The sequence below is a fragment of the Vollenhovia emeryi genome, unplaced genomic scaffold (assembly GCF_000949405.1).
Source record: "Vollenhovia emeryi isolate VEMERY1.0 unplaced genomic scaffold, V.emery_V1.0 DF939160.1, whole genome shotgun sequence".
Classification (NCBI taxonomy): Eukaryota; Metazoa; Arthropoda; class Insecta; order Hymenoptera; family Formicidae; genus Vollenhovia; species Vollenhovia emeryi.
The window spans coordinates 425,851-440,081 of NW_011967206.1; the positions used below are offsets into that span (position 1 = coordinate 425,851).

The window sequence follows — 14,231 nt, forward strand, 5'->3', positions numbered from 1 at the left end:
AAATAATAAACGATTACATTTCACAACTGATAAGCCTGCATAGTACTACTTTTAGCACAGTAACAATCTTCATGGAAACTGATATTGAACGACCACTTTGACAGCTGGCAACACTTTGAAGTTACAAAATGTTGCAAATTTTTACTTGAATTAAATGAAATAGGGCGACATTCATAGGAACACTTTTGTCACTCGTCACGTCGCCGTGTGCATTTCAGAGTTAAAATGCTCGGTAGCTCAATAAATAATTAAAACGTCCACGTAAACAGACTAATCGCTCGTAAAACACCGTAAAACCCACGTAGAACATCCGGGGATTCACGTCAGCGAACGGAAGAATACCGTAGTAACAAACAAACGGACGTTCGGTCGGTTTATTGGGCGCTTCTAGGCTCTTGTTACCGTCCAGCGGAAATAGTTGCGGAATGCCGTAAGCACGTCTTCTCTCATGAGAACGAGTGAAACCGTCTCGCGTAAGGCATTCGCAAATAACACGTTCCGAAGGGTTGCGAAGGTTCTGCAAACATTTCAGGCACCGCTCTCTTATCCTGCGCGCCGTAGAGACCCCGCGATACTTCCAGGTCTGAAAAATCTCCCAGTCCTTAACCTTCGCATTCTCTCCGTGCGCGAGTCTTCGCGAGTCTTCGCGACCGGGCTTCCACATCCGAAAAAGCTATTCCAGCCCCCCCCCCCTCCTTGTACAGCGAGAAGCAATCGACCTTACGTAACAGGAAGCAACGGTAGAAATGTCAAACGACTATGATTACGCTCGCGACGCTGATATTGTTCTAGGACTATAAACTTTTCAGATGTAAAGTCAAAATGCGCGTATAACGAAATCAATAATATCGCTCGAGCCGATCGTACAAATTAACCAACGTCGTTTTTCCCTCCCTCCTTCGCTTCGCCGGTACATTTTACGAATGCGAACGTGACCGCGATCGGTATCTTAATCGATACATCGATGAATATTCAACGTGCAGCGCGATGTAAATCATTGAGGAGCCGATTCGCGCGCGCCCGAATATGACATCTCTGTGATTGCGGCAACGAGTGGAGAGGGTATTAATCTTGCCGCCCCAGAGAGGGGAAGTGGTTCATCGAAGCGTCGCGTCGCCGCGGCCGTGCGTCCATTCGGAACCACTGTCATCGCGCATCGGCGACGAGGCAGTAGCGACGACGAGCCGAGCGACGGTAATCATTAGAGCAGCATTCGTTGCGCGAAGGAGGCGGAAAAAGAGAGGCGGGCTACGGGGAGCAGCGGGGCGAGAAGAGCGCAGGACCCCACTGCTGGAGTCGGCGGACGGTAAACCGACGCGCCGCGCCGGCCGGCGAGACAAGTGGTGGAAATGAATATTGTGCGCGGGCGAGGCGTACGAAGAAAGAACGTGGCGGAGAGAAAGAACGGCCGGACGGGTCCGCGTCGCGCTTGAATCTATGCGGATGTCGGGAGGGAGCGAGAGGCACCGGGTGGAATGGAGAGCGAGGGGGTCGAAGGGGGCAGCAGAGAGGCCCGGGAGAAAACGAGAGAGGCGGAGAGAGGGGGGGGGGGAGAGGCGCGCGAGTGTAAGAGAGAGGCGAACGACGCGACGACGGCGCGGGGCCCGCGCGAGGAACCGCACTCTCGGAGGAGCGACGAGGACGGACGGCGCCGCTCGCGCCGCGGAACGAGAGAGCGAGAGGACCGGCCAGTGGAGAGGGGCGGCCGATTACCTGTGTGGGGCGGAGGGGGGACGACGGGGACCGAGGAGCCGGCGCATGCGCGGCGGGCGTGGGAACGCGCGCTTATGCCCAGACAATCCCTCGCCCTCTCTCGCTCGCGCCGTCGGCCCCCCCTCTATCTTCGTCTCGCTCTCGATCCACGAGTCGCCCGTTCCCTCGCCCGTTCGAGGGGGCCCGGGTCCTTCCCTCTTCCACCGCTCTGCTTCCCCTCGCGCTCTCGCTCTCGCTCTCGCCATCGAAAGGGTCCGCTCTCTCCCTCTCGACCGCTGTAAGGGACGCACCGGCGCGGCGAGCCCCGCCGATCACGACCGAGCGCGCACGATCCAAGGCCCCGCGGGCGCGCGTTGTTATTCGTTCAGGGGTGCTCAGTATCTGGGTGATCGCCAATGCAAATAAAGATAATACTTGGCGCACGATAATGTCGCGTAATTACTCGGCATACCGAATATAATTGCGCCGGCTTTTCTAGCGCTTCGGTTATACTACGGCGCGGCCGGGATGGCTCGCAGACGGCAGTGAAATACTGCCGGCACACGTGTATATTCTCGCTAATGAGAGATATAATTTTATATATGAACAGTTTTTTTATGTGTTGATCATAATATATAGCATATTTAGTTGAACTAGCGGAATTTTATTTTCAAATGTTACGCAGAGATGAAATAAAATATTACAAATTATATAAAGCGACATGACATTCCGATTACTTGGATTGTAATCGCGTATGGAACTTTGCTTACGTAATCATAGAATCCTCGTTAAAGTCATTTTTATCGTAACAGTAGAAAACCAATTCCTTATTGTATTCAACTGCATTTTAATTAAGTTTTAGTCTGACAATAAGACGCCAAGTGCCCGATTAAAGGTCGTTTTCGAAAGTATCCTACTAGCACTCAACCTAACTAACGCAGGTAGATTTCTAGGGGGTCAATTCTGTTACAATATAGTGAAAATGCTAAGAGTGAGCGACTTCGTCTCTTCTAAGGGGACGGTTAGAAAGAGACAGGGCTATTCACTTTTAGCATTTTCACTATAGTGTAAAGGCCTGTGTCCACGATGCTAAAACTTGGTCCAAGCTTTTATGGAATAGCTGCAAGTTGATTGGCTACACATTTCTCGGAACTAAAACTTGGATCAAGTTAAGACACAGAATTAATCCCTAGGTGTCACACTTTTGTGTATTTGTTAAAAAATTGTTTGTAGCCTACAAAATTTATAGCGGCAACATTCTAGTAATACCTTCTGGAAAGTTTCGATTTCATGACTAAATCATTCATGTTGGATAAAAATGAATTTCGATACCATAGCTAGAACAATCATTGTAAGGAATATAACTGTTTATATACCACAATCAAATGTTGTAATAGATGGGCGTCGCAGAAAGACTTTCTTCCTAACATTCGCTGACAGTTGAGATAGAAATTCTGTTTCTGCCATTTAAATCGATTAAATACAAAACATATGCAATTTCGCGCAGCATTGGCTATTTACATCTCGACCGATCTCTTTCGCAAAGTCGTGTCTCGATCTTACGCAATTTCTGGTTGTACCAGAATGAGCGTTTAATCACAAAAACCAGAAATTACGTAAAATCGATATACGACCTTGCGAGAGAAATCAGTCGATATCTCAGTTATTTTTTCGTACTTAGAAAAGTATTGCCGCAGTTGCAAGATCTATTTCTTGTGCAGGCGCGCACCCCGAGTACACATAAACCGGATGTTTTGAAGATGGCGGACGATTTGCAGGTAGGTCCCGTCCGCGGGAAATCTCGCAGTCGATCGACACGCGCGATAGATCATTTGGCGCATTTGTGGCGCCGTTTGCGCGCGAGTAAATTGTACAACGCGTGCTGCGCTACGACGAGCGCGCGACACGCGCTCGGCGGGGCTGTGCGTACGGAGTCTACGCCCGCCGAGCCGCGCCGGTGCATGCTAATGCATAACGGCGCACGCTCGGCGGGGCGCTCGGAGCGAAGAAAAAGAAAAGGACACGTATTTTGACAGCGCGCCGTAACCTTCGTCATCCGCCGTCGATTCCTTCTCTTTGGGGCCCCGCGGCCTGCGGCCCGGGACTTGTAGAACAAAGAATATCGCCCTTTGCCCTCTCGACCGCGCGCGCCGGTCTCTACCCCGAAGTTCACGGTCGCGAATGACACACGGGCGAGAGCGGCGCATCATCGCCGATGCACAGCGCCGTGCCCCGCGAGCTTAAATCCAAACATTACTCGGACGTCGAACTCGACCGTACCGTCTGTAGCGATTTCCCGCGAAACTATAGGACGCCGTGCCCCCGCATACGACAATGCGGATGAAATTTTAATCTCGATCTATTTATCTTCGTATCCTTTTCTAGTTCCACAAATTTGGAAAAGAAAAAGCAAGTGCAACCGAGATCAAAATCAATCTACGTTAGTAGAAATGGACGCAAATCTGTCAACGTTAAAATAATTCCAATTCGAAGTTCAAGACATTCCATTAGATTGGAATTATATTCTGCCATGGAGCGAATATTTCAGCATTTTCGCTCGAAAGACTTTAGAGAGAGTAAAGCACCTCTGCGTCGAGATAACTGTCTTTCATGACTTTACGCATCATCCCCCAGCGCTTGAGGGGGTGCTGGAGTGAGTGTGCACTTTGCACCTTTCTAATCTAGAAACTGTCAGTTCACGGAAACATTTGTGTAATATACAAATTAAATGGCTTACGTGTACAGATCGAAAGCAGCTTGCTATTCCGGCTAAATTAAAGCACAACATGGCATCGCTGAAACTAAGTTTGTAAGTCTAATAAGTCTAATAAGAAATAATAGTGAGCAACACACAGTACACGTAATATGTTGCTCCCTATTATTTCTTATTAGACTTACAAACTTAGTTTCAGTGATGCCATGATTGTTATTTAATTTAGCCGGAGCGGCAAGCTGCTTTCGATCTGTACACGTAAGCCATTTAATTTGCTTATTACGCTAATGTTTCCACGAAACAAACATTTTTAAGTGCAAAAGGTACAAAAGTGCAGCATCACTTCAGCATCCCCTTAAGGTTTGGACCGAGGTCTAGCATCGCGGACGCAGGCCTTTACACGTGGACCGAAAATGAGCGCGTCCCGAAAAAAAAGAGGAGATCGCGAAACTGGCGTATTCAAGCGAGGCACGAGATACCTCGGTAGATTATTCTCCTGATTAGTTCCGCGATTTGCTACCGCGCCGTGCTCCGTTCAATAGAGCGCCCAGGGGGAACGGATTAACTTTTTATCGCCCCGATATAAGAGTAATCTCACCGGGAGTTCCGCGGTGACTCTTTCATGCATTCCTCAACCGGCGAAAAAGTCGATGAGGAATGACGTTACTGTGTCCGTAATCTACGTAAATCGCGCAACCGACGCGCAGACCAATAACTTCCCAGCGAGCGAACGTAAGGCATTTCTCTCTTTCTCTCCCTCCCTTTCTTTCTACGCCGGTAGAACAGATGGCAATGATTACTGCTAATGACAGCCATCAATTCACGGCGCATTCGTGCGGCCAGAAGCCACCGTAATGCGCGAGTGTGCCCGCGTGTGCGTGGCTGCGAGGGACCAGCCTGGCGACATTAAATACCGACGGAAGTGGCATTCAAAGCGTAATTTCGGCACTAATCAAGAAAAACGAACGCCGCCACCGCGAGAAAAGAACGAAGACGAGTCAAGACTTAACAGAACTGGAGCGTGAACATTCTTCTGTTCGTCCGCGAGGAAATGTGTAAACGCATCTCGTCGATTATAGACCTTATATTCGGTTGCGAATGTGTTTCCGCCTGGTGTACAAAGAGCCATTGTGACTCGATTTAACTTGAGAAAGAATATAATGGTTCTCGAGTTAAAATAACCAATACCATTTGGTACACAAAAGAACATAAACATCTCGTACATGATATTTCTTCCTTTTTGTTCACAAATTACAAATCGCGGGCTCGATTCTTGAATTCACTCGAAAGAGCCCTTGGTAAAATTTACTTTAAATGAAATTAAAGTTTATAAAAGTAATCTTTCAAATCTGAGAGTTTACTTAACGAAATTAAAAGTTTACTTAAGAAATTTTTAAGTAATTTTGGACACTTCAAGTAATTTTTAGATAGCCAAGCCTGTTGAAGTTCCTGCTAGAGGGCCGCGCGGCATAGCACTTTCTCGTAAGAAGAAAAGCGCATGCGGTGTTATGAATTATGTTGCATACCTTTCACAATTCTTAAGATTTTCTTTTAAATTCTTAAAGTAAGTTTTAAGTTTACCTTAAATAAAAGTTTAAAGTGTCCAAATTTACTTTTCATATTTCTTATTTTTCTAAAGTGAACTTTCAAGGTTTTCTAAGGGAGAAACATACGCGCGAAAATTCTACCCTCACGGAAAAATTGCAAGTCGATTGGTTATTTTGTTTTATTTCCCTGGCAATAAAACATTTCAACGATTAAGTATACCTTATGATAAAGCCGCTCGAGAGTAAAGTGAATAGAAGGTTAATTGAAGTACAAAATGGCGTTAATGTTGCATATCGATGTTCTCTTCTTCCCGGAAATTACTAATAGCTTTGAACGATCTGAACTAGTGCAGTAATTGATATCTCCGGTTTACACGAGCGTTTACACGGAAACGCGGCTCTCCCCGAGAGACCAGAATCATTTGTATCAGATCTACGTTGGAGTAATCACACTCCGAGATCGGTAATGGACGCGCAGATATGGGGCATCGAGGAACCACCCTTTTTGCGGCCGCTCGGGATTTAGAATACATTTATAAGAGTATCGCCAGCGATATGTGCACAATGGCGACCCTGCGAGTCCAAGGGTCGTTGCGTGCATATCGCCATCCATCATCGCGCATATGACGCTCCCTTCGATCAACCCTTAAGGGGTGAGGTGAAAAATTTCATCGGTTAATGGGTAACAGCTGCTCCTAACTGGAAAACTGCTTCTTCCTTTTTAATTCAAAAACATTAGGCATTCCCAAAACTTGAAAAATTAATTTAAACTGACATTCTTCTTTAGATAGATTTCTTTAGATTTCGAGAAGGGAACAGCTTTATAGAAATAGCTGCAAGGAAAATTAAAGATACATTCGCGGATAAATGACCACAAGATTAAAATGACTAATATGACGAGAAATTTCATCGAAAACTCAGATTCACTCTGCACGCAGAGAGTGCAATAATATGTGCAAACGTAGGTAACGTCGGAAGTAGAAAAATAATATTGTTTTTCAATAGTAACCCATTCGACGAGAAACGTTCGGCTTACGATTCGACAGGCCTGCGGGGGCCACGTGCACCGCCACGTGACCTGTCCACACTTGATGCTCCGGTATACACGCGCGAACGCGCCCACAAAGAGATGCTGTACGTCATTTTATGCGACATCCGTGTGTTCGTTTCAGCCGCGGGGGTCCACGCGTGTGAGTGTACCTTGCAACATAAACGCATAACGCGCGCGTGTGAAAGCCCCGAGCGCGACGAGGGGTTGTCTTTGTGCAGGATCCTTTATTCCGCCGGGGTAGCCCTAACTCGCCATATTGTCAAGTGGAATCGCTCAAATTTGTTATTATATTGGATTATGCTTACTTTACGAAGTTTCCAAAGTCTGTAATAACCCAGTGAGAAATGATTTGCCGAAATGATGTCGAGTCGACATCGACACAGTCAAATTCGACGTCGATTCGACGAGTCACTTCTCGCTGAGAATGATACATTAGAACACTGAACAAAAATTGTTTCGCTACCGCAGCTAATCATGCTCTCTAAAAGTCAATCAGTGCATTATCACTGAAAACAGTTATAGAGGAAAGTCCTCTTTTATGAGATAGGTTTCTAATATGAGACAGCAGGTTTTTAAAACCCAAATTCAACCACGAGTCTTTTTCCGCAACGATTACACAATCTAATAATGAATTTTCCACTAAACAGATTTCGCTCCAAGGGCAATAAATTCCTGGTGGAATCAACCGATGATGCCTATTAATTTAACAGAAACCCTGCTATCCCATATTAGGATGTTATCTCATTATAGAGAACTTTTCTCCAAGTATAGCACTGAATAATTCAATGCTATACTTATTGTATAACTGTGAGTCAGTGAATATTCACTAGTTTCAGTGATAATCTACTGATTGACTTGGTTTGCTAAAAAATATTTTGCAGCCATAACTATAAATTTCTCAAGCACAGCTAACGGTTTGCTGTCGCACCTAATACAATAGGCACAGTAGCAAAATATTTAGCTGTCACAACCAACCATTTTACAACTGAAATTTAGTTACCGCATGCATCAGCTACGGCAACTACATTTTCTTTTCCGCGAATGATATCGTTGTATTGTACCGATCTAGAAAACTGTAATATTCTCTTCTGTAAATGTGCACAGTAAATCACGATAAAAGCATCGTCATAATTTATTAGCTAAAAAAATGTGATAAATTTTGCGCTAAATACGTCTCCCCAAATTCCAGGTTGCATTTTACGAGTGCAGTGCCTCGCGTTAAACAAACCGGAATCCCGAAAACCCGACGGGTTTGTTTAGCGCGTCGAGAATGCAAAGCAATGGTGACCTTATATGCGAATCGGGAACGGTTTTCAGTTTCAACACATCCAAGAAATTTATTTTTAGTACGTCTGCGAGTTTTTTACGTTCGCGTCCCGTCGTCGACCAATTAAGAGCCATTTATACGGAAGATCTCTTCTTCTCCGCGATTGCCGATCGTTCGGCGCATAAATACGCGGAGGGATGGAGGGCTCGAGGCTTCGGCGTTAACAACATGCGTTTTCGCTTTCCTTTTTCTTGCCAGACTTGCGCGCAGGCCCCATTAAATCGAACCCCAAAGTGCCCCGGGTTGTAGTCCGTATTACGCCGATTGCCCCTCTAATTAAATAATTAACATATTCCCTTTCTTTATAAGTGACAGGAGTCTTGAAATACTCTCGGTCTGGTTCACCGCCGTAAAAGCGGAACGCGCTATAAAGCCGTTACGTTCGTGGTATATCAAAATAATTTAAGATTCTCTGCCTGCGGTTTTCTATTTAAGTAACGAAACGAACTTCGCGGCGACGGTAATGGAAAATCGCAGCGTGAAAAAGGCCGGACGTCTCTGAAATTTCTTACAATTATTCCTGCGCAACGGGAACGATTAGACGGAACGGTTCTGTCGTAATAACATTTATCGCGCGCTCGCACAAATTGCGCTCGCGCTGACGCCACGCGAGATCAGACACCGTGAGCAGGATCGGATGAAACAGGAGTACAAAATATAACCGAGATCGCGGAGCGCGAAATCTGTTGAGGCACTGGACACGAAGGTCGCCGGGGCATAACGGTATTAATCCGAGGGTTGCAATTAATTCTGATACCGCGAGCGTTGCGGTAGTGCGGCACGTCGCGTCGCCGCGCCGCGCGCGCCTCCGTGTCTTAGATTACGCGAAATGAGATAGCCGCGGCACATGCAGGCCCGCATCTGTAACGAGTTCGAGAAATATTGCGGTACACGGCGCATTCTTCCTCCAAATGCGTGTAGATGGTACGTCGACGCGTCGTCGCGCTTGTATGCGCGTGTAATTGTACGCGCGCCACGCGTGCAAAGTTTCACTGACCTTTCCGGCGCGCAGACGTCGCGACGTCGCGGCAAAAATCGCGAGAAATAACACTTTCATAACTAATTCCTCGACTGACTTGGAATCGACTTTATCTGGGAACTCTATCTTGAACCTTTGAAGCACGGTGTAACATATATGTCGCACCTCCCAAATTAACAAAAATCAATTCTCCTTTCACTCTGATGCGAGGGGGAAACCGGTGAGGGCATTATGGTGTAAAAAGTTGTGGCATTACTGGGCATTTTTTGGGCATTAGGCCTTGCTGGGCCATTATAAAGATAAAATAAGATAAAACACGATAGATAAGATAAAATAAAATAATAAGATAGAGTAATGCCCACTGGATATTAGTGGGCATTGGTGTACAAGATTTTGGTCAGCGGTTACCCCCCTCGCTCCGATGTCTTTACTACTTCATATCTAGAAGGATTTTGATTCGCCAATTCTGAATCTGAAGTCGAAATTCTAAAATTATCGACGGCTGACTAAATGTAGCAGCTCAAAGTTAAAATTTTAACTAAAAAAGTTTGTTTTCTATGAGATGTCTGTGTAGTCAAAAAGTCATTCCTATAAACGGCATTCCGAAACGAGGTATCTGAGGGTTTTTGAGATCACTGATCCCTAATCTGGGACTCGATCATGAATCTTTTCCTTTAGCGTGAAATCGCGAAAGGGTAAATTTTTTAATTCTCTCCGTGCATACTATGCAGTCAATCAATTCTTTGTTTCAACACACTGCAAACAATAGCTGAATAATCTACGAACATTAAATGACCATTTCAAAACGGTAATTTTGATGATAATGCAATAAATTTAACTAGTACTTAATTTTTCTAGAAGAAAAGAGTCGACGACGACAAAAGGGAAGGATGTTCCACGAATTTTGTGTTTCTTATCCAGCGTCTGATGAACAACGTCTCAGTTTCACAATCAGAATAATGATAAATGTTCTCAGGTTCACGCCACTGTTTGCAGAAAGTCGGGCTGCACGTGCACGTGTGTGCACGTGAAACAAGGGAACCACCGTCAAGTACCAAGGAATCACGGAGGCGTCGAGCTGACTGATACAAAAGTGAAACCTACGACGACCGGGAGAGAGATAAAGGTAATTTAGATGCGTCGCCGGGTCACGACTGCCGACTATTACCGCTATTACCGGATCCCGACCCATCTCGTTTCATCCCGTTCCGTATCGTCCCACGCCATTCTGTTGGTATTACGTTCCGTCGATGCGAGCCTAAGCGTCATTTTGCGCGCGATCAAATCGTGGCAGATTGCAATTGTGGACACATTGATTTCCATGCGAAGGAAATGCTTGAGCGAGCTTCGTACATACAGCGACGTCACGACGAGCGTAGACGAGATTTCTGCCACGCGCATTTACGAGTTCGTACGACGCGTGGAATCAAAGATGTCATTATTGCAAAAACCAGCGCGCATTTCTATCTCAAGGCGTGCAAAGCTCGATTCGCCAAGCGACCAGGCGATTGTCTGTAATCTCGAATATGACGTGACGACGTTACGCTCGTCATATTAAAATAACTGTTAATAATATATTAATATTATTAATAATTAAAATAGTTTTACTGATACTAATACAAGTTTTTTTTTAATATTACGGTAATTGTCGATAATAATAAAATATTTACATACACTAATATAATAAATTGTTAAATAGAAAATAATGGAAATCTAAAAAGGAATAAAAAATAATAAAATAAAATGTAGTAATTATTGAAATAATTAGAAACATGTTGCCGAATCACTAAATCCTAAAGGTAAATACAGAATATCTTATTAATAAATTATTGTATATGTGTATGATATACATATGTACATCTATCATACAGATTTTTTTATACTCTAAGCTCTGTATTTTATGTAGAAAGATTTTCACTCTATAAGCTCTTTCTCTCTTGCTCTACCGTACCACGTAGCTTATAGAGAGAGATGCAACGTTACAGAGCACTTTTACAGAATGTACTCCTAAATAGCAGCGTGCAACAGCGATCGTCCGTTCACGCATCGTTTATAGAGACAGATTCCTCATGTCGGACTACTAAAGTATTGCTCAGAAATCATGCCCGCCACGTTCATTATCCCGTATTTTGAGAGGGCGATCGACGGGAGGAAAGCGGCATGATAATTTTCCAATTATCCATGACGACCGTGAGCCCTTCGGCGCTCACGTAGTAGACGTCGATCGTTTCGATCTGGCGTGAGAGTGCAACGATGGAAAGCAATGAGCCAGCTTGTCGCGAAGAGACGAAAATGCGAACGCTAATCGAGTTCAGTTGTTTCAATTTTTACAACAGTCCGAAAGGTTCAACGAAAAGTACTGTTCCGGTGATAACAATTTTATGTATTTTTTACCGCGAGCGTAAAAAAATTGTGTGAATTACGGAGGTAATTAAAATGAACGTGACAATATTTTATAATTAAAATTTCTAAAAATGTCAAGAGAAATACGTAAAGCTCGCGCGTGTAATAATTGAGTTGTTATCATCAGTTATATGTAATTCAAATGAACAATAAAGGAGAGTTTTTAATAGACTATAAAAAATCGACAATTTAGATGTTTTACGAATGTTATATCTTACGACGAGTAGATGAGCAATACTGATCGAAAAATAGAGATACAAGGAGATCGGACTCCTCGAATACACGCGTGAGTAAATGGTTCCACACGTGCGTAAGTGCGTACGTGGCAAGAAGTCGAAAAAGTCATCCGGCAAAAAGATTCGCTCGCGGAACAAGGATATTTTACTACCGGTGAACGTTTTATGACAGTCCTCAGCGCGCATTAAAGTTACGCTACGCCGGCCATTCTGAGAATTGCGAAACAGATAGATGTTGTCGCTTGTGCGATTTTGATCGTAATGTGTGCATACCTAAGCGACTTTATTGCCAAGGACAATAAATGAGTACGTCGATGATATAATTGGCTAACAACATGATAAGTTATGCAGAACAGGGTAATTTCAAATTACATTATTAGAAATTATATCTAATATTAAGAGAGCGTATATCTTCACGGAAAAAAATGCTGTTGCTTGAATTAAACGTTAACGTCACGGGCTGCCATAAAGATAAATAATTCACTCAATTGTATTTGCTATGGATTTTAATTATAAGCATTCAACTAATAAGTATCCAGATTATTAAGACTTGATGTTTCTCATTCATTACTGATGTTTCAACGATTTTATCATATTTCAATTACACTGAACTTGTTGATACATCATTTCTTTTCCGTGTTTAAAATCAAACTATTTTGCTTTTCACGTGGCAAAAATGTATTTCAACAAATTTGAAGTTTAATTTCTTGAGAGACTCGATGCACTCTCCTTTAAACATCTACACACCCCTTCTGTTGTAGCGCTCGTTAATTTTCATTACGGTGGAGAAAATCAGTGTAAAATAATCCACGGCCTGATAAAAGCATACAAAAAATATTAGCCTAATAAGATTAGAATATTTTTAAGGGACACCGCGATTTTATGACGCAAACTTTTCCGGAGCTTGCGTGATTTCGCGTCGTGGAAGTTGCGACTTCCAGTACTCTGTGCCTTTCTTCTCTTCATCCTCTTTCCTCTTTCCTCCTCTTTTTCACGGTTTCTCATCCTTTTCGCGTGGGAGGCGGCGAAACGTCCGGTTCTCTCGCCTCCTCCTTGTCTTTTCCTCTCGCCCCGTCATACCCCTCGAGAACCCCCCTTGGTATCTCTCTTTATCCCCCCCTTCTTGAACCCGGTCGTCGATCGCCAGCTCAGCGTGTAAAGGTGCGTTTAGTACGCGAGCACCGACGAGCGAATCGTTTCGTTGTAATACAATTGAATGAAAGAGAATGAATCTCATCAACGAACAAAAGGGAATAACATTGGAAATTCTTTTCTTTAACTTTCTTTAACTTCCTTTCGCGAATTCGCATACATAGAAAATGTATTCAATACTCAATTCTAAGTTTTCTTGTAATATTATTATCAAACGAAATATATGAAACCTTAATATAGGCTGCATATTAGTTCAATATCTAAGTGGCTTGCAGCTTGACCAAACGAAGAAAGTAATCAAAATGAAAGAATTCATTTTCAATAATGCAAACATTGCTGTCGCAAGTCGGCGCCTGACTAATTGTAAGTATATTGATGTATGTAGTTCAAATGCGTCTTGAAAATTGATCGTTTCTACGAGAGATTCGTTTCAGGTGCAATCGCATGACACGCATGCACGACGATATGTGCTCCGCCGACGACGCAGAAATTCGTAATTATAATAGTGGAAGTGATAAAGTGTGGTTGATTACTTACTTGCAATGTGATTCATCGCGTGGCGACGACACGCAGAGTCCTCCGTTTTTGCAAGGGCTCGGTGAACACGACACGAAACCTGTAACAGCGACAAAAATCTCGGTTATTTTATGTGTGCCGTGGTAAAATATTAAACAACGGATGACAAATGTAATACAACACAGTATACAACATGTGTATGATAAATATATCAATCTGAGAATGATTGTCTACCACAAGGGTACCGTGTCAAATTGTTATGTACACCAAGGAAAGCCGATACACTGAAAAAACATTCTAGGTAAATCTTCATAAATTTAAGCGACCTACACTGGCTCGTGTTTTTTATTTAAAAACGAATATTACAACGTTTCGGCCCTGGATTTGGACCCTTTTCAAGTGTTCTTAGTGAATAACTGCGTCAATTATTCAGTTGTTTGGCCAACCTTCAGATCCGGACATGATCGAGTCAAGATGTGGCAATTTAAATGCACTCACCTTTCTTCAAACAAAGAACAGGAAATCAAATTGACCAATATTTTGACACATGGTAATGGTATTGGCCAAACAACTGAATAATTGACGCAGTTATTCACTAAGAACACTTGAAAAGGG

General features: G+C 43.7%; 1 protein-coding gene across 1 annotated transcript in view; it reads right to left on the reverse strand.

Annotated features, from left to right (window-relative positions):
- Positions 1–14,231, reverse strand: part of LOC105564691 (neurogenic locus Notch protein) — a 291,723-nt gene that overhangs the window by 225,510 nt on the left and 51,982 nt on the right. Inside the window, exon 2 of the mRNA XM_012017253.1 lies at positions 13,638–13,716. Within this exon, the coding sequence (XP_011872643.1) occupies positions 13,638–13,716 (79 nt within the window). The remainder of the gene's footprint in view (positions 1–13,637; positions 13,717–14,231) is intronic.